The 25242-nt window shown below is 29.5% G+C and overlaps 1 protein-coding gene across 9 annotated transcripts in view; it reads right to left on the bottom strand.

The window, feature by feature from the left end:
- LOC129906663 (bcl-2-related ovarian killer protein homolog A-like) overlaps nt 1–25242 on the bottom strand; it is a 53833-nt gene that overhangs the window by 12531 nt on the left and 16060 nt on the right. Inside the window, exons 1-2 of one of the 9 annotated variants that reach the window (XM_055982527.1) lie at nt 7933–8304; nt 1356–1467 (exon numbers count right to left, since the gene is read on the bottom strand). The exons of 1 other annotated variant lie outside the window; for it this stretch is intronic. Coding sequence is in view for 2 of the 8 variants with exons in the window: in XM_055982523.1 (XP_055838498.1) it covers nt 8671–8706 (36 nt within the window). In the remaining 6 variants the exon portion in view is untranslated. Of the gene's footprint in view, nt 1–1355; nt 1468–7466; nt 7863–7932; nt 8305–8670; nt 8857–25242 lie in introns of those variants that run through there. 7 more of the 9 variants (XM_055982529.1, XM_055982523.1, XM_055982528.1 and 4 more) reach the window with 7 other exon arrangements.

The raw sequence follows: 25242 nt of genomic DNA, 5'->3' as shown, positions 1-25242 counted from the left end.
AAGTACGAGAATAGAATTTTTTTCATACAAAATGAAATAGTGCGGCGGCGCACAGTGGATCGAAACTATGAAAAAGTGGTCATGGGACTGTAACTTCTGATCTAATGAACGGATCCTAAAACGGTTTTCGCTATATTGCTTCTTGAAAATCGCAGAATTGAATCCAATAAAAAATCACAAAAAATGTTTAGTTCTTTAATTTTTTTTTACTTAAAATAGCTGTTAACATACAAAAACTACTAAATCCTTATTTTACTACACATAAAATTAATATTTTACGTTATTGTCTTATTTATTAAGTAAAAAAAAGCGTTTACATATTTTGTTAACAGTCTTTTAAAATACCGATTATTTGCAAAAAAATTATTATGAATAAAAAATAGCTTAAAAAGGATTATCTTATGTAAATATGTGTTATTTAAAAATGAATTGGTATTATTATGAAAATACCAACATAAACATAAAAAATATGATAAAATATAGATATTGTCAACTTAATAATGAAATTAATTTAAAAGATAATGATGGATTCATTAAAAAAAAACAACAAAAAAGCAAACAAAATACGATATACATACCTACTTATACACTAAAATTATTTATCAAAAAATCATTAAGCTATGTACAGCTAAATATGAAAGACAAGTAGCTAAAACGAATGATCAAATGAACGAACAAATGAAATTGTACATATTTTTAGAACAAATTTCTTAACAAAAAACTGGAGTTTAAATTTTTCAAAAAACCAAAAAAAAAAAAAAAAAACACATTTTATTTTCTTAAATAAGAAACAATTCCGAGAACAAATTGTTTTGTAAGACAAATTTTATTTCGAAGCCATAACATTATTTTAAGCTAACCTAGTACGCTGCTGAAGCGAAAAGCCTCCAAAGTCAGCAACGAAAGTCAAAATTAAATAATGTCAATAAATTAAAACTTGAAAATAATTTTGAAGAAATTAAAATTCACAAAGTGCAAAATTCTTTTGGACCAAGGAATTATTTTACCTGAAAAAACATTATTGAAAACTTTCCAAGTATTTAAGTACAGGTACCTAATAATATCGTTTGTCAATCTCGTGTGCTGTGAAACGAAAAGCATAACAAAATTTTTCGTTGTGCTGTTTTTTTATACAAATTTCCGTTTCGCTTCAGCAGGATACTGGGCTTTAGAAATTGAAATATATATATATATTTTTTTTTTTTTAATTTAAATTTTAGTTAGATTGCTACTTTATTATCCAGATTTTGTTAGAAAATACATAAGCATAAAAAATTACAGTTCGTTCATTCGTTGATCACTCTGACAGTGCTTTACTCTTAAAAAAACCTTAAAAATTAATTGTTTTTACTCACTCTTTCTTTATTTTTTTGGTCAATCTGCCTTACGTTATGTATTCAGTAGTTACATTCTTGGTTTTAACTACCCCATGTCACTCTAAGCTAGCCAAATAACACCAACCCTCCCCTTTACAGATAGGAAAAAATAAAAAAAAATAAATAAAAAAATACTACCTAAAGGGTTAAATTTATAAAGATGGTGCTCTAAAAAACGGGGTCGGATTCGGTCGGATCCAAATTTTTTAAAATATTATACACGAACTATTAAGCTTTCATTCTAGACTACTAAGAGAGTGGGCATATGTGAGCATTTTTTTAAAAGCCTTTTCAAAGTTGAAGAGAAATTTTCAAAAAGGGTTATAGAAAAACGTGTTTTAGAATTATTATGAAATAAAATTTTAAGATTTTTTCTTAAATATATATTTTAGATATCAGTATCTTATCAACAAAATTTATTTCAAGAAGATATCTTAAAAAATGAGCCAGATATAAGAGTATGAAAATTTCTAAGAAAAACATCTTTTTTTTTCTTGTGAAATAGTCCCCACTTGAGACTCTGTATCTTGGAAACCAAAACATTTTGATTAAAATAACTTGTGGATTATGAAAGAAGGGACAATTTTCTATGATTAACAAACAAAAAATATGTACAAGAATGAAAAAAAAAATTTCACCCAATGTCCGTAATTTTGTACTAGACGTTCCACTGTGGGACGTTCTCGAGTCTCGAGATTCCGGTAAAAAGGGCAACGTAGACACCGACCGGATACAGTTTAATCTTGAAAGTGAAAGAGTACAGTACAAAGTGAAATAAAGTGTTGCGAATTGTTAGTAGTAAATAAAGTGATTTAAAAGTGTGTTTGTTTGAGCAAATAATAAAAGTAAATTGAGTTGAAATAAAAAGTGTTCTTATTTGAACGGAAATATAAGTGGAAATATAAGTGGAAATTAAATAAGTTTTATTGTGAACCCGGAATAAAACATTACAGTATCATGTAAATATTATTCAAATACAAATAATACAAATAAATACAAACTATAACTTGAAAGGGTTTATTTAAACCTGTCTATTTTTGATTTAGCCATAAAATTTAAATTAAATAAGTTAATCCTCACTAAGAACGTTTCAAAGTGCGATCACTGGTGCAACAAAATCGGACCTACAATTTTAGATCTAAGAATAAAAACATAAAAGTCTCTTATGTCGTTTTCGATTCGCCGTCCGGAAGCGTCCGAAAATATGACAGCTAAAACGATTCTCAGAAGTAAAATTCTCTTCTCGATTTCAAATCAGAATCGACTCAAAATCATTAATACATACATAGGGACTGAATGTCAAACAAAATTTTCTCGGGCAAAAATAAATAATTTTTATTTGATTATTCACTAACACCGATACAAAATTTCAGAATTGAGTGGAAGCGATTCAAACTGTTTTATTGGATTTCAAAATGAGTGAATCCTTGAGTAATTTTCAAACACTTTTGACTTTCTTATGTCGTTTTCGATTGGCTCTCCGGAAGAGTCCAGAATCATTCAGAAACCTTCTGAAAGTGTTTTATTCGCACAAATATGACAGACAGAACGCTTTTCAGAATAAAAATTCTCTTCTTGATTTCAAAACAGAATTCACTTAAAATCACTAATATTGAAATAATTAAATGTCAAACCAAATTTCCTAGTAGAAAAACAAATAATTTTATTTGACTATACACCAATACAGATATAAAATTTCAGGATTGAGTGGGAGCGATTCAAACTGTTTTATTGGATTTCAGAATGAGTGAATCCTTGAGTGAATCCTTGAGTGAAACCAATCGAAAACGACATTACATTATATCGAATGACGTTAAATCAATAATCTTAAAACATACAAAATAAATAAGAAAAAGAATACAATGAAAAAAATACAAAGAGGAATTTGAATTCGAAGCTATTGCGGGTGCAACATCGCGGGTGCAACACGTTTACAATGGCTACCGAAAATAAGCAACGGTAAGGATAACACATAACACCAACAAAATGTTTTATTCATTATACAAACAACTACCTAACATGTGTGACCATATGCCTAACAAGTCAGTTTAACCTCAAGCTGTCGGTAATGGACATTTTGAGCCTGTATTACCAGCCATGATACTAGGAGTTCATACCGACTCTTTGGCATTAAAGACTTCTCAAGCGCAAAAAAATAAAAAATGTTTCTGTTAAAGGAGACTGGCCATTTTGGCCCATTGGTGTAACACATTGAGACATACATCAAATGAAAGGTCTCGATGAGTGTACTACTAGAATTTTGTGTCCATTCAAAGAAATAATGCGCTAATCAGTACTCATTTGTTGTATGTATTAATTTGTTACATTTATTTTTGAGCATAAAGTGCACTACTGCACTTTCCCTGCACGAGATCATAGAGGAAGGAATACCTAGAGACGCGACTTCGGTTGGTTTTTCTCTTCCACCCTACAAGCTGCAATGAGAGGAAAAACTCCACAGTGCTTATATGTGGTAGTTTTCCCGTGCATTTTAAATGGCACCAACACATTCAACTGTGGAGTTGAGCTCAAAACACTTAAAAACAATTTAAGTGCTCAGTAGGAAATAAATTCATAAAAAAAATAATATAATAAATTCAAAACACGAACCTTTTTTTTTATTTCTGTACATATTTATGTGTCTGGAGTGAGCTATTTGAGCTATTCAAGTTCATGTCCAACCAAAATCATGTTTAAATTCAAAATTTGTGAGGACATCTACTGGTGAAAGGAAGGTATTAAACGAATTGTACCTTTCACACGTATTCACAGATACGAAAAAATGAGAAAAATAAGAGAGATTATCTGAAATTAAATTTGCGGGTGTTTTAGGTAAGGGGGGTACGAGTCGGCTCTCTAGGTATTCCTTCCTCTATGCACGAGATAGAGTCTTTTGTCGATACAAAGAAATAATACGCTCATTGAGATCTTCATCTGATGTATGTATCAATGTGTTACACCAATTGGCCACGTCCCATACAAAAGTGTTCTAATAACCGAAAAATGCATTGCGTCATGGTTGAAAACTGGTGATGTAATAACCAAATTGGGCTTCCAACACCATTATTATAATGTTTTTGAATCAAGTTAATCGAGCATAAAGTCAAAATGTACACTTTTATGAATTTTATTACATACATTTGTGAACATAAAATGCATCACTGCACTTTTCCTGCACAAGATACAGACTTTGGCGCAGGGACATAAGTCCCCGGGACATAAGTCCCGAATATTTTTTTCGGGACTAATGTCTCACTTTACTGGGTCACAAGTCCCAAATCCAATTCGGGAATTATGTCCCACCTTACTGAGACATTAGTCCCGAAAAAAATTTTCCCTCGTTTTTTTTTTTGTATAAATATATCTATAGAGACTATTAAAGACTACAGCTGACGAAATAATAGAACCGATATTGTTCTCACGATTTTTTTTCGTAGTACCAACTCCGATGTAAGGTACGGTTACAAGCTGTTGGAAAACAAAAGCACAGCTTGCAAATTGATATTTGTGATAACCGATATGAGTACTTACCAGGGTGAAGCGGAAAAAAAATTTCTCAGATTCGAATCTATTTAATTTGCACAACCCAAACGCGGAGCGGAAAAAATTTTGCCCACGGGAGAATCCATTTTGAGGTGTGCAAATAAAAATTCGCTCCGCGTTTGGGTTGTGCAAATTAAAGAGATTCAAATCTGAGAAATTTTTTTCCGCTTCGCGTTTATCGAGTTAGAACACAAGCATATCTTTGGAACAAACATTAAACTGGCAAAATATTCTCTTTGAAGTTTGAGTTATATTTTGTTTCCTTGGAGCAAACTGGAGTAAGACAAATTTTATATAAAACTTATTCTTTGATAAGTAAGAATGATTTAAAAATCATAATGGTATTATTTCGCTTTAATAAACCGAAACGAGGCACCTTTTTTTTATTTTTTTTAAATTGACGCGAAAGAGAAAGCCAAATGTTGAAAAATGGCTTTATTTCTCTTTTGAAAATTAAAATTATGCCAATTCGCGAAATACTTCCTTATTTCACTTGGGCGTATTTCATGGCACCAAAAAATAATGTTATGGATTAATTAGTACCTATATGAACATTTATAGTAAAAATTTATGTATATAAAATAGTTTTCACTTTATTCGGGACTTATGTCCCATTTTCGACTAAAAAATTCAGGACTTCTGTCTCAGTAGGGTGGGACATAATTCCCGAATTGGATTCGGGACTTGTGACCCAGTAAAGCGGGACATTAGTCCCGAAAAAAAATTCGGGACTTGTGTCCCGGGGACTTATGTCCCTGCGCCACAGACTTTTGCCCATATACAAAAATAACACACTCATCGAGACCTTTCGTTTGATGTATATCTCAATGTGTTACAAAAATGGGCCACGTCCCATACAAAAGTGCCCAGTCTCCTTTGGCCTCATTTTTGCTTGTTTTTTATTAAAAACAGTTATTTTACTTGTTATTAATTAAAGTAACAATTATTACTTGTTGAAGTTTAGAAGTTATGACGAAGATCGTCTGTAGCGGAATGGCCCTTAAATAAGCCCACAATTAGCTGCTGAATTTTACTTCATAAAAAGCTCAAAACTACAGTTTAATCGTATTTAAAAAGTGTGTCCTGAGGAACGAAGGCGCTTATTGCAGAAAAAGGGAAATCAACCAAACGGTTGATTTTACAGAAAAGTGTTACATACAGACATATCTTGTAAATAATTTCACGCAAACAGTTTTAATAATGACCATTGATGACCTCCAAGCAATAGGTCGCGCGATATTTTTTTTTATCCGGCACGATATCAATGTCAATTTTTCACATCTTCATTACAACGCCGTAAAGGTGTATACCAAAATTCAGCCCACTAGGAATTTTTCCGCAGATAAATCCTAAAATTACTGGACTATAAATATACTGAAAAGAAATCTAAACTGATGACTTATTCAAGAAGAAGAGCATAATTAGTATCTACTTATTTTATTTCAACCTTCAAATTGATACAATTACTAGTAAGACAAGAAGCTATATGGGATTAATTATGAGGTTTTCCAAGAATTTAATGATCTCTATATTACAAAAACCTTATACTGTGCCCTTGTTTTTGGAATACTGCAGCTGTGTATGATGTCCCTGTTATGAATCCTCCATAAATAAAATAGAAAGTGTCCAAAAACAATTTTTGCTGTTCGTTCTTCATTATCTTCCATGGGATCCAAATCAACATCTTCTCTCATATGAAAATCGAAATTAAATATCAACACTCGCCCGAGATTAACATGCTACCCTGCTTTTTTTTTAACTACCTTCCAACCGAGTTAATTATAGCTTAAACGAAGCCCAAAATGTCATGTGTTCGGACTTCAACAAATATTATAAAATAATTGATTTTTATTTATCCAAAAATATTCTTAAGAAAAAACTGTTATCTCATTATTATTTTTTTTTTTTTTGTTTTTTTTTTTCTGCTTTTACCTGGGGTCGAACCACGGCATACGTACGTTAACGTATTGACGCTTTATGTTTCTATCATTTTCTTCTGATTAAATAGAGAGAGCAATAGTCAATACTTTAACGAACGTATGCCGTAGTTCGACCCCTGTTCGTAGTTGTTTTTAAAATTAATTTTTAATTTCATCTTATTTTTGTTATATTATAAAATATTTGTAAAATTATTGTAAACATATTTAAAAAAAAAAAACAACTTAGACAATAGTCTGCAGTTGAGAAATAAATAAATATACGCTTATTATAACAGGGACTGCAATAACCAGGAAAAATAAAATTAATTTCAAATGCAATCTCTCTCTTTCTTCATAAACGTCAAAATTTAACTACTTCTGTCAACCTGATCTGGAGCTGTGTAATTTTTAACCTATTTTATTAAGCACGCTAGTGTCAAAATTTACCTAAAGGCATGATTAAACCAACATTTTAATGCAATTCGGACAATGCCTAAGATATTTCTCAAGTTAATGGAATTGAAAAAAATCTGAACTTGAGTGATGAATTTTGAACTCTGTCCTCCTAAGACTCGGTTTAATATCAGATCACCAAACATTTTAAAACAAAAACGATAAGGTTCCTTACCATCAAAATTTGTATTCTTGTGCTATCACTGTAAAAACGTTTTGATGACTTAAAGTTTTTGAATCAGATCAGCTTAAATCATGAATACTAGAATGGAATTGTTGAATCATGATTTAAGGGCCATATTTGCATTAGGATTATTGAATAGAGGCTTTTTGTATAATTCTTTCTTATAATTCTTTCCGATACTGAATCGATTGACTATTATCTTTTGGTGCGATACAGACTGAACATTTTCTATTACCTTCCATTCGATTAAATCAATAATATAGTTATCTATATTAACATCAAATAAAAACTCAGTCAAAAATAATTTAACAAGCTTAAGTTCACGTAGGAAAATCGGAAAAACCCATTATAAATATCACCCTCGAATTAAATCTATTCGCGCGGTGTTTTAAACCTATGAGTTATGACGCCACATCGCACATGTTTTGCATAAAGAAATATAATTATCAGTACCTACTTTATTAAGATCACGTATCTACATACATAGGTTGTAACTGCACTCTTTTATAACAAAAGCATTTGACTCCGTTTTACGAAAAACAACCCACCTATTATTATGTTATCAAATAATTTAATGTTTGAATTAATTTAATTAAAGGATCCCCTTGTTTCCTTGAATTCTTTAACATTAAGAGTAAAAAAAATAATTAAGATATAAATACTTCACAATGTTTTAGCTTAATTGCTTGATTGTTGGCACTACACTGAAATGTGAAATGTTTTGCAGTTGTTTATCTAGACTAGATATGTACAAACGTAAGTAAGTTAGCCGTTAGCAAAAGGCTTGCTTGGTGGCTTGATAGTCATAGCAGAACCAGCTGGTTGTAATGAACTGCTTGACAATGATGAGTAGTAGGCTCACAGAGAAACTTTCTCTATTGTTATATGCATAATCAATATAATACATTATGTTAAGTTTATAATATATATTTAATAAGCGATAGCAAAAATATTTAGGAGAACTATTTTCAAATGCCTATGTGGAAATGGGAATAAATTCGACACCGACAAAAATTTTAATAGCTCAGCCGAAGCTGAGGTGTGTGCACCAAATGAGTAAAAATGCGTTGCACATACACCCTATTTAAATTGTTGTTGGTTGCCCTGTAAACTTCATTTTTATTAGGTTGTAGGTGATACAAATTAAATACTATTGTATATACCTTGATTACACTAGTTTATACGACAAACATACCTGTACACTAGGGTATTTAGGTTTTAACCCGGACATATTTATAAGCAGAATTTTTAGTGGTGAAAATTGTTGGCAGCAATACCCTTACTTATTAATAATGCAGTTTTCGGTTGTATCTTTTAAACTAATTGTTCCCGTGAGGTCATTTAAAAATAAAAACAAGCTTGTTTGTATGCTGAATCTAATAAAATTGAAACCAAGTTTATATGACAACTCCAAGTGACTATAAAAGCCCATTCAATGTATATAATATATACAAAAGCTGCCAACATGTGTATGAACCATAGTTTTTTTCCAGTTTCGCAGTGAATATTTTAAGTCAACAAAAGGTACAAGTATTGGTAACCCACTAAGCCCTTTCATTGCTGAAATTTATATGGCAAAGCTTGAAATGAAATTGAAAGCTGGAGGTAGTTTACCAGAAGTTTTTTATCGGTATGTGGATGACATTTTTACAATTTTAAGAGTCAGAAAGTGATAATTTTTTAAACCTTTTAAATAACACTGGTCAACAAGGTTTTTGTCACAAGAATCAAAATAGCTTTTGGGATGCTGAATCCGAATCTGAAATCAGAAAAATTTGATTGGCCTTCGTTTTTGAAATATTACCGTTAGAAAATGTCAAAAAGCGTAATTTTGGCTGTTTTCGAGGTTATGTTTTTATGTGGAGTAATTCATTATGAACAAATTTGTAACGGTGCCTATAAGAGCTAGTTTTATTCTTATTCGAAAAATGTTTAAATCTTTCCGATATCTCTTTTATTGCCCGCGATATTTAAAATTAAAGTAGCGGTCTTTGAATCATAAACAACACCCCAACAAACATTATCCCTTCTATAAAGCTTTACAGGAGCTACATTACCACCTGTAAAGCTTTATAGAAGCAAATTTATTAGTCAGGACTAGCCAACCAAATTAAACTTTTTTTGCCACAAAGAATCAAAATATACTTTTCTGAAGGTTTTTGGTCTGCTGAACTCGAATCCACAATCAGAAAAATTCTATTAGCCGTCGTTCTTGAAATATTACCGTTATAAAATGCAAAAAAAGGTTTTTTATAACGGTAATTTTTCCGATTGCGGATTTGAGTTCAGCAACTCGAAAACCTTCAGAAAAGTATATTTTGGGTCTTGTGGCAAAAATTCTGTGAACAGTGACTTAAACTTTAGATTAAGTTTAGTTTCTCCTTGGCTTATTCAATGAAACTTAAGATATCTCGAGCAATAAAAAAGATATCAGGAAAATTTTAAAAGTTTTTGAAAGAAGAATATTTGTTCTTATGATAACCGTTACCAATTTGTTTATAATGAGTTACCCCACATAAAAACAGAACCTCGAAAACAGCCAAAATGACGTTTTTTAGCATTTTATAACGGTAATATTTCAAAAACGGAGGCCAATAAAATTTTTCTGACTTCAGATTCGGATTCAGCACCCCAAAAACTACTAGAAAAGTATCTTTTGGTTTTTGTGGAAAAAAAAGTTAAATTTTGTTGACCAGTGTAATCAATGCGAATCAATAAAATTCACAAGTGGAAAAGAAGTGGATCAAAAACTGGCCTTTTTAGACTTGGAACTGACAAGAAAGTTGGACAAAATTGATGTGGCAATATACCATAAGCCAACTAGTACAAAAAGAATAATAACTAGTGATTCTTATTGCCCTATTCAACATAAACACGCATCGTTTCATTCCATGGCACATCGTATTGTCAATCTTCCACTATCTATAGTAAATTTTAAAAAAGAATATGAGTTCATACTTGATGTAGCTAGTTTAAATGGTTATTCCAAGTCTCTTGTGGATTCCATTATAAAAAAGCATTCAATGAAAGTGAACCAAAATGAAAAATCAACTTTGTTTAAGCAAAATTGTTTGGATTTCACGAATGAAATGAAAAGAGAAGATTTTAATTATGTCCCAGAAATAATGAACAAATTTAAAAATCATTTAAATCATTTTTCTACAAAAGATAAAGTTGACCAAGAACAAAAATCGGGAATTTACGCTATTGAATGTGGAGTTTGCAAACGACGTTACATTGGACAAACAAAAAGAAACTTGAATGTACGATTTAAAGAACATTGCAATTGCATCAAAAAGAAAAAACTAAAACAATCGGCTTTTGCCGATCATGTAATTGCGGAAGGTCATGATTCTGATGAGAAAGAGCACATCATAACATTAATACAAAATGTAAACAACTTTAATAGGCTGAATGCCTATGAAAATTATTTCATCGAAAAAGAAAAAAAAAATTTGAATGTGGATGGGGGAGCGACATTCAATCACTTTTGTTCTCTGTTGTGAGTTTTTACTTACAAAAAATCTAACTGTTTCTTCTTCGCTCTGGATTTACCAAAACTAATAATTGTTTTTGTCAATTGAGTTAGTGCTGATGATGAGCGCCACCGAAGCGTTCGGAATCAATTTACGTGTAAGTCGATTATAATTAATGTTTAATTTTTTTATCGTTAATTTGAAAAAAAAATTTGTTTTTTTATAGAAAAAAATTATTCGAAACTAATGCTAATTTTCTTATTCTTGCAATTTTTGAACAGGTGTAACATGTGCAGTTATCAATATAATTACACTCTGCAAGTCGAAATTCTTGACAGGCGCGAGTTATAGAATTACTTCCCAATATAAACAATAATAAAAACATACCAAGCATATTTGCTTGAGTACAATAAATTATAAGAATAAGTATCTCCATTAAATTAATATAAACAAAGATTTTTTAACGATCGCATTTCTCAATCATAAATTAATATAAACAAAGATTTTTAACGATCGCATTTCTCAATCATAAAAATGAATCACTCTAAGAAATTGTCAATGATTCAAATTCTAAACAAAACATTATATTATGTATCTTTACTGTGGCAATGTATTCATGTAGCATTGCTGCACAGTTAAATAAAGTATAAAAGGGGCTTGCATAACAAGTCACGAAGAGATTATAGTTCGAACATTCTAATATAGCGGATGATTTCCCCCCACCAGTGGTAAGGGATCTGAAGCTTGTGAATAAAATATTAAAAATAAAATTGTGTTTTATTTTGATTCATTATTTTTTTTTAAAATTGATCCCGGAGGATCAAAAACAAAATTGGCGCAGTCGGTAGGATTTCAATGAGATCTATTAACGAATTTAATAGTGACATATGAGATCCAGTGATTCGAACAAAAAAAAATACTTTTATTGTGAAAGCTAATAACACCGAAGTGTTTTAACGAACAATTAAAAGTTATTTAATAAAACAATTGCCGAAGCAATTAATAATTTTTTTCTAAAGTGTTAAATAAAAAATACACGAATTCTCGTAGAGAGATTAGAAAATTAAAGTGTCTACGAAAAAGACAGTGCTTAAGAAAAATAAAAGCAGTGAAAAAAAAAAAATAATAAATGTTAAACTGAAATTAACAAACAAAATAAAAAAAAAAAAAAAGAAGTGAACTCACAGTGTTAAATTAAAATTAACAAAAAAAAAAAAGAGAAAAAAAAAAACAGAAACTCTTTTAGAAACAAAATTTAAAAAAAAAAAAAAAAAATAATTTTACAAAAATGGCAAATCCAGCAGCAGACCAAAATATACCACTAGTACGATTGGAAAAAATTCCAACATTCTCGGGACGTCCAGATGAGGATGTCATAGCCTTCATCGAATACATAGATTTTGTGTACAGTTATGTAAGTGTGGAAAATCAACCAATAGCGACACTTATAATAAGAAATAAAATACAAGGAGCAGCGATCAACACCTTACGAAGAATTTTAATGCCAACATGGCCAACAATAAAAGATGCATTAATCCAGGATTTCGGAGTTAGGGAGACATATGAACAAATTCTACAAGATCTTCATACAATCAACACGAGTGATCTTCAACAACTATTTGACCAGACTGAAGGAATCCTTTTAAAACTTAATAAAAAAAGTAAGTTAGAACAGAGTACTATTTATAACCCAGAAAATAATGAGAGTATTGTTATGAATAAATTTTTAAATAATTTAAATGCCAATCAAGCATCTGTCATTATTGCACAAAATATAAAAAATATAAGAGAGGCTTATACTTTGCTAATGCGTCATAGAAATTTAAATAAAGAATATAAACAGGGAAATTCGAACAATTTTAAACAAAATAATAACAATTACCACAATAATAGCAGAGGAATGAATTATAATCAGAGACCGAATAATTATATTGCTAGACCACCATTCCAAAATAATTTTAGAAATAGTTATCAAAAACATCAGAATTCAGGACAATTTAGAAATTATAATGACTTTAATAAAAACAATCAAAGGTCATTCCCTTCAGGACAATATAGGAATAATAACTATAATAATTATAACAATCGGAATCCAAGACCAGAACCTATGGATGTAAATAATACTGAAATAAAACATGAAGAGGTAAATTTTACCTTAGCCGGGAAAAAGAATCACTTCCCATAATAAAAGTCACAATAAATAATAAAAAATTTAATATTCTAATAGATACTGGCTCAACAATAAGTATACTTGATGAGTCACAACTATTAGAAATTCCTAGAACTTTAATGAAAGTTCCAAGCAAAATTAAAACACTTAATCACGAAAATACAATAAAATTTGAGATCATAACTGAAGTACCAGTAGAATTCAATGAAAATGAATCTACTATGGCATGGAAGTTGATGAAAATACAAAATAATAAATTTGTAGGAATTATAGGTCAAAATTTATTAAAACCTATTGGAGCGACATTATACTTAAAAGAAGGATATATTGATATAAATAACAGGAAAACGTATTTTGAGAATTATGATAGTGAAAAGAAAGAAAATAAACGTATATATGAATATGAAGAAATTCACACTCTAGAGTATTGCAACTCAACGCAAATGAGTCAATTAATAGATGAGAACTTGAATTTTGAAGAAAAAAAAGAATTAAGAAAATTTATTGATGAAAATAAATACGTTTTTTATAAAGAAGGTGATAAACTTACTTCAACAACACAAACTATGCATAGCATTAGGACAGAACATGATAATCCTATATTCAGCAAAATATATAGATACCCTAAAATTCACGAAAAAGAAATTGAACGCCAAGTTCGAGATTTATTACAACAAGGTATAATAAAAAAAAGTGTTTCCCCTTATAATGCACCTATTTGGGTAGTCCCAAAGAAAATAGATAATTCAGGTGAACAAAAATGGCGAATGGTAGTTGATTACAGAAAATTAAATGAAAAAACCATCGAATTTAAGCATCCTATACCTAATATCGACGAGATATTAGATAAATTAGGAAGAGCTCAGTATTTTTCAACCCTTGACCTTGCTAAAGGTTTTCATCAAACAAAAATGAATCCTGCTGATTCTGAAAAAACAGCTTTTTCAACTCCATATGGACATTACGAATGGTTAAGAATGCCATTTGGTCTGAAAAATGCACCAGCCACTTTTCAAAGAATGATGAATGAGGTTTTGGAAGGTTTAATAAATAAAATTTGTGTGGTATATCTTGATGATATATTAATTTTTAGTACTTCATTACAGGAACATTTAGTTAACCTTCGATTAGTTTTTCAACGTCTAAAAAAATATAACCTTAAAGTGCAGATAGATAAATGTAATTTTCTTAAAAGAGAAACAAAGTTTTTAGGGCATACAATTACAGACAAAGGTGTGAAACCAAATATAGATAAAATAGAAGCCATAGAAAAAATACAACTTCCTAGTACAACTAAAGAAATTAAATCCTTTCTAGGAATAACAGGGTACTACAGGAAATTTATCAAAGATTATGCAAAAATTGCACAACCCATTACCAAGTTTTTAAAGAAAGATAAGAAAATTGATAAAAATGATATAAATTATATTAAAGCACATCAAGAATTAAAAAATGCACTTCAAACAGAACCGGTACTTGCATATCCAGATTTTAATGAAAAATTTTTATTAACAACAGATGCATCCAATTATGCCATTGGAGCAGTGCTAACACAGAAAGGGCATCCAATAACATTTATAAGTAGAACTCTCAATGAACATGAAAGAAATTACAGTACAACAGAAAAGGAATTACTCGCCATAGTTTGGTCAGTAAAATATTTACGACCGTATTTATATGGTAGACGATTTGATCTTAAAACAGATCACCAACCATTAAAATGGCTACAAACAAAGAATTTAGGTAGAGATATTTCACCCAGATTACAAAGATGGATACTTCAGTTAGGAGAATATGACATGCAAATCGAATATTTAAAGGGTACAAGCAACACTGTAGCAGATTTCTTGAGTAGAGAAATTAAAAATGAAGAAGAAATAAACATGTTAGAACAAGAATCAGTTAAAGCTACAATACATTCGCAGAATGAAGATCTAAATGATCACTTCCCAATTAAAGATAGTGCAGTGAACATATTTAAACAACAAATAATACTACAAGCAGGAAACGGACTTAAGAAAAATTCAAACTTTAAAAGAATACATATAGGAATAAATGAAATAAATAAAGATAATTTTAATGATCTTATCATACCATTAATAGAAAAAATTAATACAGGAATTTATACTGAATTAACAGACAACGAATATAACATACTTCAACAAAAATTAATAGAGTTATTTGGAACAAGAATTAAATTTTATAAATGTGTATACTTTGCTAAAGACATAGAAACAGAAGAGGAAGTTATTAAACAAATAAAATTGTATCATGAAAAAGAAACAGGTCATTCAGGAATTGAAGAGAACTATAGAGGACTTAGAACAAAAATCTATTTTAAGAAATTAAAAGAATTAATAAATGACGTAATCAACAGTTGCAATATTTGTAAACAATCTAAATATGATAGACGACCAATTAAAGAAAAATTTCATTTAACAGAAACTCCAAAAGACATTAATCAGATAGTTCATTTAGACATTTATTGTATTAACAAAACAAAATACTTAACTTCCATTGACAAATTTAGTAAGCTAACTACAGCTACATACGTTCCAAATGTTTCTCATGAAACTCTAGAAGAAACAATTCTGCAATATTTAGCTACAAATGGTAAACCAAAAAGATTCGTAATGGATAATGAATTTAATTTTCCAAGAATTATAAAATTATTAGAAGACCTTGACATAGAAGTACATTTTACTAAACCGAACAGTCATACAGGGAATTCAGACATTGAAGTCTTTCATAGAACATTAGCAGAAAAAATTAGAGCACTCCTTAATGGAAAAATTAACCCTAGTATACATGAAATTCGAGTAGCTGTTCACAAAGCTAATCTCTTTTATAACACTTCGATACATTCAACTACAAAGCAAAAACCATATGAAATACAAAAAGGCAATGTAGATAAAAATAAACTTTATGATCTAATGATCAAAAACAAAGAAAAAATAATCGATAAATTAAATACCAATAGAGAGGAATATAGTGAAAATAGAACGGAAGGATTTGTTAAAAATTCTAGAACAGATCGTCATAAAACAGCACCAAGATACAAATACAATAAACTTGAAGATCAACACACGAAGAATATCCAAAAGGAAAGAAAGAGTAAGCAAATAAATCAAGACAATTTAATCAAAGCGAGCCAAACGAATAGAAAAACCCAGAGAAGAGTTTTAGTTAAAGCACAGATCCAGAAAGAAGAGGACGTAATATAACATGATGAAAAGTTTAATAATTTTCGTGGCTATCTTTAATATAGTAAGCACTAAATCATTAATTGCCGAAGAAATAACAAACAATAACGGTTACGCGATAGTTAAATATGACGAAGTGAATATCGTCAACAAATATAATTCAGTTTTACATATAATAAATTTAACGGAAATAAATGTGTTATTGATCAAAACAACTAAACAATGGTTGGAACAAAAGAATTTTATAGTGAAGTCACCAGAAGACATTGTTAAGACAATATATATAGACAATGAACTAGATTTAATTCAAGAAGAATTAAAAAGCATTAAAGGTCATAAACCCCATACACGAAAGACAAGAAGTCTTATAAACATAGGAGGAAGAGTCCTAAACTTTTTATTCGGGACTATGGATGACGAGGATAAAATAGAAATAGAAAACAGATTGAAAACATTAACTTCAGATCATCTTAAACTAATAATGAACACAAATAAACAGGTAGATATTAATAACCAACTCCAACAAGAAATAGAAATAGTTAAAAAATTGATTGATACAAAAATAAAAAATAATTCTGGTTTTGTAAAAGAGTTTAAAATATTGGAAAAAAGAATTATAATTCTAGAATATATAAGAACAGTTGATAAGTTAAAGGCAATTATAGAGAAAATACAAAATATTATACTGGCAAGTAGATTGCAAATAATGACGGAAAGCATATTAACGGCAAAAGAAATAGATTATTATGATATTGATTTATTCAAACTTAAAAATATTAAATTATCAATAAGCGAATACGATAACGATCTTTTAATATTCGTAATCCAAATACCTGATAAGATTTATAATTTTGATAAATATTTTATAACTTCCATACCCAATGAGGAAAATATGGAATTAAATATAGAAGATGAAACCATTGTTAAAATAAATGAAACCTTTTATAAATATTGTGAAAATACAGAATTAAAACATTTAAAACCTTATGTTAATTGTATTAATAAAAACAATTGTTTGAAAAGAAAAAATAAAAAAATAAATATTGTAAAGGAACTTAAAAAAGGTTCATTAATTGTTAAAAATAGCGATCTTAAAATTAAAAACTATTGCGATGAAAGAAAAATAATTCAAATAAAAAGAAATGTGTTAATTAATTTTGAAAACTGTAATATTAAAATGGGTGACACAGAATATGTAAACAAAAATCCAATTGTAAAGCAACCAATAAATATATATATGGAAGATACGTTCAATTTTACTGAATTTGATTTAAAAACTGAAGATTATAATTTGACAAGAATTGAAAATATTAAAAAAATAGTAGAAAAAGTTTCAGATCAATCACATATTCATTTTGGTGTAAATGGATTTGTAATTCTCATAATTTTTGCTATACTTATAATTTTATATAAAAAATTGTTTCAGGAGAAACAAAAGTCAAAGGGGGGAGGAGTTATAGAATTACTTCCCAATATAAACAATAATAAAAACATACCAAGCATATTTGCTTGAGTACAATAAATTATAAGAATAAGTATCTCCATTAAATTAATATAAACAAAGATTTTTTAACGATCGCATTTCTCAATCATAAATTAATATAAACAAAGATTTTTAACGATCGCATTTCTCAATCATAAAAATGAATCACTCTAAGAAATTGTCAATGATTCAAATTCTAAACAAAACATTATATTATGTATCTTTACTGTGGCAATGTATTCATGTAGCATTGCTGCACAGTTAAATAAAGTATAAAAGGGGCTTGCATAACAAGTCACGAAGAGATTATAGTTCGAACATTCTAATATAGCGGATGATTTCCCCCCACCAGTGGTAAGGGATCTGAAGCTTGTGAATAAAATATTAAAAATAAAATTGTGTTTTATTTTGATTCATTATTTTTTTTTAAAATTGATCCCGGAGGATCAAAAACAAAATTCGCGCGAATAACTGTTTCGCCATATTTCGGACCCGAGAAATCCATTGGCATCATTAGTTTTTTGATTTATCGGTACGACTTCGAACAAAATTTTTTTTGAAAGTTTTTTCAATTATTTTGAGAATTTTCCACTGTTTTTAGTCATTTTTCAATCAAAAACATTGTTTATATTGCTAATAATTCTGCTCAAACGTTATTTGCTACCAGTAGAAAGACATTGTAAGCAGTTTTGAACAATTTATTTGAAAGTTTAGTGATTATTTTTGAAAAAATTAAAAAAAAAACCAATTTTTTTATATTGTTATCGTTTTTTCACTGTTTTTGTTCTCTTTTGCTAAAATAAATAGCATGTTTTCCATTAAAAATTAATTTAACTTAATTTGGTTAAACTTTGACATACTATCGATAGCATCGATAACAAAAAAATATCGAGTATATCGATACTTTACAAAACTATCGATAGTTTCAATACTTCCAAATTATTATACCACAAGGCTAGCGATATTATCGATAGTTTTTTCTTAAAATTATCGATACAATCGACAATGGAAACTATCGATATCTACCAAACACTATGCTAATTCGTTGTTTACATCCAATGTCAAACGAAAACTTAGCTTGTAGTTCAAATTGTGTTTAATTAATTTCAAAGCTATCGATAATATCGATAGCCTTGTGGTAAAATAAATTGGAAGTATTGAAACTATCGATAGTTTTGTGAAGTATCGATATACTCGATATTTTTTTGTTATCGATGCTATCGATAGTATGTCAAAGTTTAACCAACACTAAATTAACAGTTAAATTAATTTTTAATGGAAAACATGCTATGTATTTGTGCAAAAGAGAACGAAAACAGCGAAAAAACGATAACAATGTAAAAAATTCCGATTTTTTTTTTTTTAATTTCAAAAAAAATCAATAAACTTTCAAATAAATTGTTCAAAATTGTTAAGAATGTAGCAAATAACGTTTGAGCAGAATTATTAGCAATATAAACATTGTTTTTGATTGAAAAATGACTAAAAACAGTGGAAAAATCTCAAAATAATTGAAAAAAACTTTCAAAAAAAATTTTGTTCGAAGTCGTACCGATAAATCGAAAAACTAATGATGCCAATGGATTTCTCGGGTCCGAAATAGGGCGAAACAGTTAATCGCGCGCCTGTCTCAAAATTTTTTTTCAAAAAACTTGCACAGTGTTATCGAAATATTAGTACTTTGATTTTTTTCGAGAAAAAATATTAGTTTGTGAGAACTTTTGAAAAAAAAAAGTAAAATGAAGAGTAAAATTTTACTTTAGAAAAAAAAAATAACTAAATTACTACCTATGTATTTCCGTAAAATTAAAAATAAGAAACCAACCCTTTTTTAAATTTTTTTTGTTTGATATATTGATTAATATTTTTTTCTTGAAATATTTGAGTTGAGCTTCTTATTACCATTTATTTTGATGAATCATATTGATGTATGCAGAAGTCTGATCAAGGAAAATAGCAAAGTTCGGATTAATTTTTTCTATAAAAAAACAAAGTTTTAGTTTTTCAAAATAACTTTACTCCTTAGTTTGATTCAATGTCCATCCAAAATAGAATTTTAAAAAAATACAATTTTTTAAATTCGAAGTAAGAAACAAACACAAAACAAATAGATCGTACTAAAACAACGACCAAAATTATAAATTGGATGCAAATGGCTGCCTTGAGGTAGGTGGTGCAAAGGTTTTTCTAAAACGTAGTGATGGGAACTATCGAATAAAAACTATAAAACTATCGAAAGTTGTAAAATATTCATTCATTCGATAGTTTTAAATCATTCATTCATTAATTCATAAGTTAATTAATTTATTCATTATTCCTTTGTTCTTTTAAATTAATTAAAATTCCAAATTTTAATTAATTCCTCTGTGTGAAAGGGATTCCCGTAAATTTTGCACGTGTGAACTTCTTCATCGTTCGTGAAGCAAAACCCTCCACATTTTTTCCACCTATGTACGTTCACAGAAACATTCACGAGTGAACTCAAAATACAAATTTGTATGAATTCACGACTTGCTTGCAAGTATTTAGGTACTAGGCTAGCAGATAAATTTTAGTTTTAAGTATTTAATCAATATATAATTTATATTTTCTTATGTTCAGTGTTAGTTTTTTGGTAAGTTGTATTTGTAAATATATCTTATAACTTTAAACGAGCTAAAATTGTTTATATACATACATATGTATACAGGGTGTCCCGGGATGAGATAAGAAGACTTTTAGGGATGATTCTTGGGTATATTCTAAGAAAAAAATTGTTCTACAGTAACTCTCTATCTGCAAAGTTGATACCCTTTAGCGATGATTTAAGAAAACGCTTACTTTGGCATGCCTTTTAGCTCAGGGAAATTAGTCAAAATATGGGCATGGAATCGCATTTTTCGCGGGACAAAATTTTGTTCTTGGAATGTGTTGGGGTGTATGTCCTCATCATAAAAGTCAATTTGTTGGGATGATTGGAGGTTGGGAACAGCCACCATCTTGGAAAAGAGATTGGTATCGTTTTTATTGAATAGCTCCATTGTTATTCGTTTTAACAAAAAATGACAAAGGTAAGACTTATTAACAATAAAATTATCTAAAAAATGATATACAAAACAATTCCGTGAGTTGATTAAATAAAATTTTATGGTTGGTTAAAGTGCGGGTTTGTGTCGCAAGGTTGGGGCAAAATGACATTTTTTCATATATCTGGCGAACTTTTGATTTTTGTGGGTAATTCTTCAAGAATGAATTATAGTACTTCTAATTATCTATAAAATGAGCCCACAATTGTTATTGCAACCATCATATTGTAGAAGTAAATTAACTTCGAAATTCTCTATGTACTAGTCAAAAGTGAGAAAAAAGCCAGTTTTTTGCTATTAGGCCGAGCAAATTTTGGGAGTAGAGGTATTACCAAAATATAAGTACGCAGTTTTGCAGCCCTACGCGTCTTAATATCGAATTCAAAGGTCTGACAACTCTCATTCTGTGCTTTATACGGTTTTCGGGGGGTTTAATGACGTAAGTTTTCCAGTTAGTGTGAATGAGCTAAATTTACACTATTTCAAATTATTAACCCTTAACCACCTACCTGCGGTCTCAAAGACCGCAACGGAAAAATTGTGAATTTTGGTGCCTTGTAATTTTGTTGTTTTGTTTTTTTATATTACATTTTTTATTTTTATTTAATTCTTTGATATGCTAGTTTATAAGAATGAATACGAAGAATGCGAAATTTTAGGCTCCTACTGTAACAGAGCTCAATATATAAGCACAGTCAGTAGCCCATATAGAGGGTAGGTGGTTAAGGGTTAATATAAAAACTGGTGCTCTGTCATTTTTCCTAAATCTGGACACCTCAATCTTGGCGATGCGATTAATAGAACTCAAGATACAAGCTTTTTTAGTTACCATATTGGGGTTTTCAATTCAAACAAACAAACAAAAATTTAAACACAAAATCCTCTAAAACATTATCGATTAAACGGCTTAAATCTTGAGTTCTATTAATCGCATCGCCAATATTGAGGTGTCCAGATTTAGGAAAAATGACAGAGCACCAGTTTTTATATTAATAATTTGAAATAGTGTAAATTTAGCTCATTCACACTAACTGGAAAACTTACGTTATTAAACCCCCCGAAAACCGTATAAAGCACAGAATCAGAGTTGTCGGACCTTTGAATTCGATATTAAGACGCGTGGGGCTGCAAAACTGCGTACTTATATTTTGGTAATACCTCTACTCCCAAAATTTGCTCGGCCTAATAGCAAAAAACTGGCTTTTTTCTCACTTTTGACTAGTACATAGAGAATTTCGAAGTTAATTTACTTCTACAATATGATGGTTGCAATAACAATTGTGGGCTCATTTTATAGATAATTAGAAGTACTATAATTCATTCTTGAAGAATTACCCACAAAAATCAAAAGTTCGCCAGATATATGAAAAAATGTCATTTTGTCCCAACGTTGCGATACAAACCCGCACTTTGACCAACTATAAAATTTTATTTAATCAACTCACGGAATTGTTTTGTATATCATTTTTTAGATAATTTTATTGTTAATAAGACTTACCTTTGTCATTTTTTGTTAAAACGAATAACAATGGAGCTATTCAATAAAAACGATACCAATCTCTTTTCCAAGATGGCGGCTGTTCCCAACCTCCAATCATCCCAACAAATTGACTTTTATGATGAGGACATACACCCCAACACATTCCATGAAAAAAATTTTGTCCCGCGAAAAATGCGATTTAATTTACTAATTTCCCTGGGCTATTTACTCATGTTAATGTTAATAACTCCGTTAATACTTATGATAAAAACTTCATTAATGTCTTGATTTTTAGAAGAAATGCTATTCTGTGATATGTTTTAAAAAATGTTAAAATCTTTTGTAGTTGCTCAGATATTAACTTTGGGCCGATTTTCTTCGATAAATGTGTTTTAAAAACATAGTGTTTTATAAATTTATTCTTATGAAGAAATCAATAATGAACAAAAATGTTGTCCACAAGTTTGCCAGAAAACTGATAGATTTTATGATATTTAGGAAAACCAGCACCAGGTAAAATCTCTAAAAAATGTGTTTTTTTGCTTTAGTCAAAAATGGGTACGAATTAAAAATTTATTTTTGAAGTCCACCACCACGCCTACTTTTCGCATAAATAAGTTTTTTAGGTAACTATTTTAAATATTTCGATGAAATTTTCAGGATTTAAAATAAATATTTTTTTGAGTTTGTTTTCATTTTAAATATTTTGCTTATTTTGTAAAAATCATAAATTATTTTGTTTTCATCAAATATTGTTTATATTTTGTAAGTTTTCCAAGTTTGTTATTTATAAATATTTTATTTATTAGTTAAAAATTTTTATTTAAAGGCCTGATGAAGGGGATAACCATCCCTGAAACGTTGTGTCAAAAAATAAAAGATAAGAATTAAATAAAATTTACTTTAAGCCTACACGCTTTATATGAACCTAAATTTAGCAACAAAAAAAAAAAAAAAAACAAAAATATCAATTAGAGAACAAAAAACGAAAAAACACAATTTTTACAAACAATTTGTTAAAAACAATATTTATTGTAAAAATTATATTAAACTGTTAAGTTCATGCAGTGACCAACGAGTTGACGAGTAGTTTCCACTAAATATTTCGATTCGATAGCTTTATTAGTTTTTGAGTTACATACATTGCAAGGCGCGTATAAAAAAGCGATTGATTTGTTTTCATACTGCAGTATCTCATCATCATCCAGCCAACTTCAATTCTGTTGTTTCTGCTCTTATTAACAGGGCACATGCTATTTGTGACCAAAACCATCTCCAAGATGAGTTAGAAAGGGTAGATGCAGCTTTAATTAAAAATGGTTACAGTTTTAAGCAACGCTCGTGGAAACCAAAAACAAAACCCACTCAAGATATCCAAAACGAAAATGTAAAACGGGCCTTTCTTCCATATAGAAAAGGCGTATCTGAAGGGATTGGAAGGATCTTGTCTAATTATGGGATAAAGTCGATTTTCAAACCACCAGCGAAAATACGACAAATCTTAAGGTCACCAAAAGATAAAATACCCCTACAAAACCCAGGAGTATACTCTGTTCCTTGTAGCTGCGGCTCGGAATATATTGGAGAGACCAAACGTTCCATATCCACACGCTTAAATGAACATATAAAAGCAATTCAGAAGAATGAAGTAACAAAATCTGCCATTTGTGAACATTTATGTCGTTTTCTTTCACTCCAATGAGAGTACCCTTTTAGTACTTATTTTTGCACTTTTGAAGGTTTTGTGTTCTTTGACGCCACAAAAGTGTAAAAAAAAAATTACTCCGGAGTAATTTTAGTACTACGGAGTACCCCGGATTTACTCCACATTTTTAGTCAGATTTACACCGATTTGCACACACACTTATGAATTTGAAGTTTGACATTTTAAAATTTTGTTTGAAAAATGAAAAATGCGAAAAATTTTTCTTTCAAACTCTTTTGTTATTAACAGAAACAACCATTATGAATATATTTTCTATTTTATTATATTCCGCCATATATATTTCTTCCATTTTTTCGTTAATTCTTCACTTTTTCCAAAATGAAATTGAAAACCGAATAAAAAAAAAAATTTCAGCCAGTGTTCTTCATCAATAAAAAAAAAATCCTGTGCCATATAACAAAAAAAATCCCATTTTATTTCTGCGTTGATGGGATATTTTTATTTTACAATTATAAAATCAAACTAAGGGTGTGTGTCAATTAGGCTGAAAAAAACCGATCAGAAGCATAATGAAAAATATACCAAAAGTAAAACTAAGTTCGCTTCTACACGAAGACGCAAAGCGCGAGACGCATATAAGAGCAAGGGAGAAAGAAAATTCCAAAAAAAGGGAAGGAAGAATTTCTATCGTGAGTCTCCGGTAAAAAAATTTGTGACTCTTTTTGACGTTTCTCTTTGATCTTTTTTTTTTTTTTTGCTGTTTTGCTTTATTTGATTTCGTCGGTCGCAGAGTCTGCTTCGTCGGTTGTGTATTATTTGCGTGTATAGTAACTTTTTTAATTTATTCAAATGTTTTCGTTGCGCAAGACCCCACTGGAGTTGTTTCTTTGTATATTTTGGTGCTTTTTTTTTTTTTAATAAAGATACATACGAAAACAAGAACAAAATAAAACTAAAGAAAATAGCTGTCAAATTGGCGTCTTCTAAAAAATACTTTACTTTTCAGATAGTTTTGTATGGGCGAGTATGGGAGGAGTTTCATGAAAAACCCTAATATTCGAAACCAAAATATACCATAAAGCATTTGCATGAAGTAATAGCCCCCTTGGAAGTAGAAAAAATATTAACTACTGCGAATTTTTTTTTAGTTTTTACAAATTTTTCCCTAGGCCGATTATCACTATTTTTTTCAAGAAAATTATCCATTTTTGCCTTGTCACACAC

Source organism: Episyrphus balteatus, chromosome 1 (assembly GCF_945859705.1).
Source record: "Episyrphus balteatus chromosome 1, idEpiBalt1.1, whole genome shotgun sequence".
In the NCBI taxonomy this organism is placed as follows: domain Eukaryota; kingdom Metazoa; phylum Arthropoda; class Insecta; order Diptera; family Syrphidae; genus Episyrphus; species Episyrphus balteatus.
Note: the sequence above shows the minus strand (reverse complement) of the source record. Positions and strands in the feature narration are given on the sequence as shown.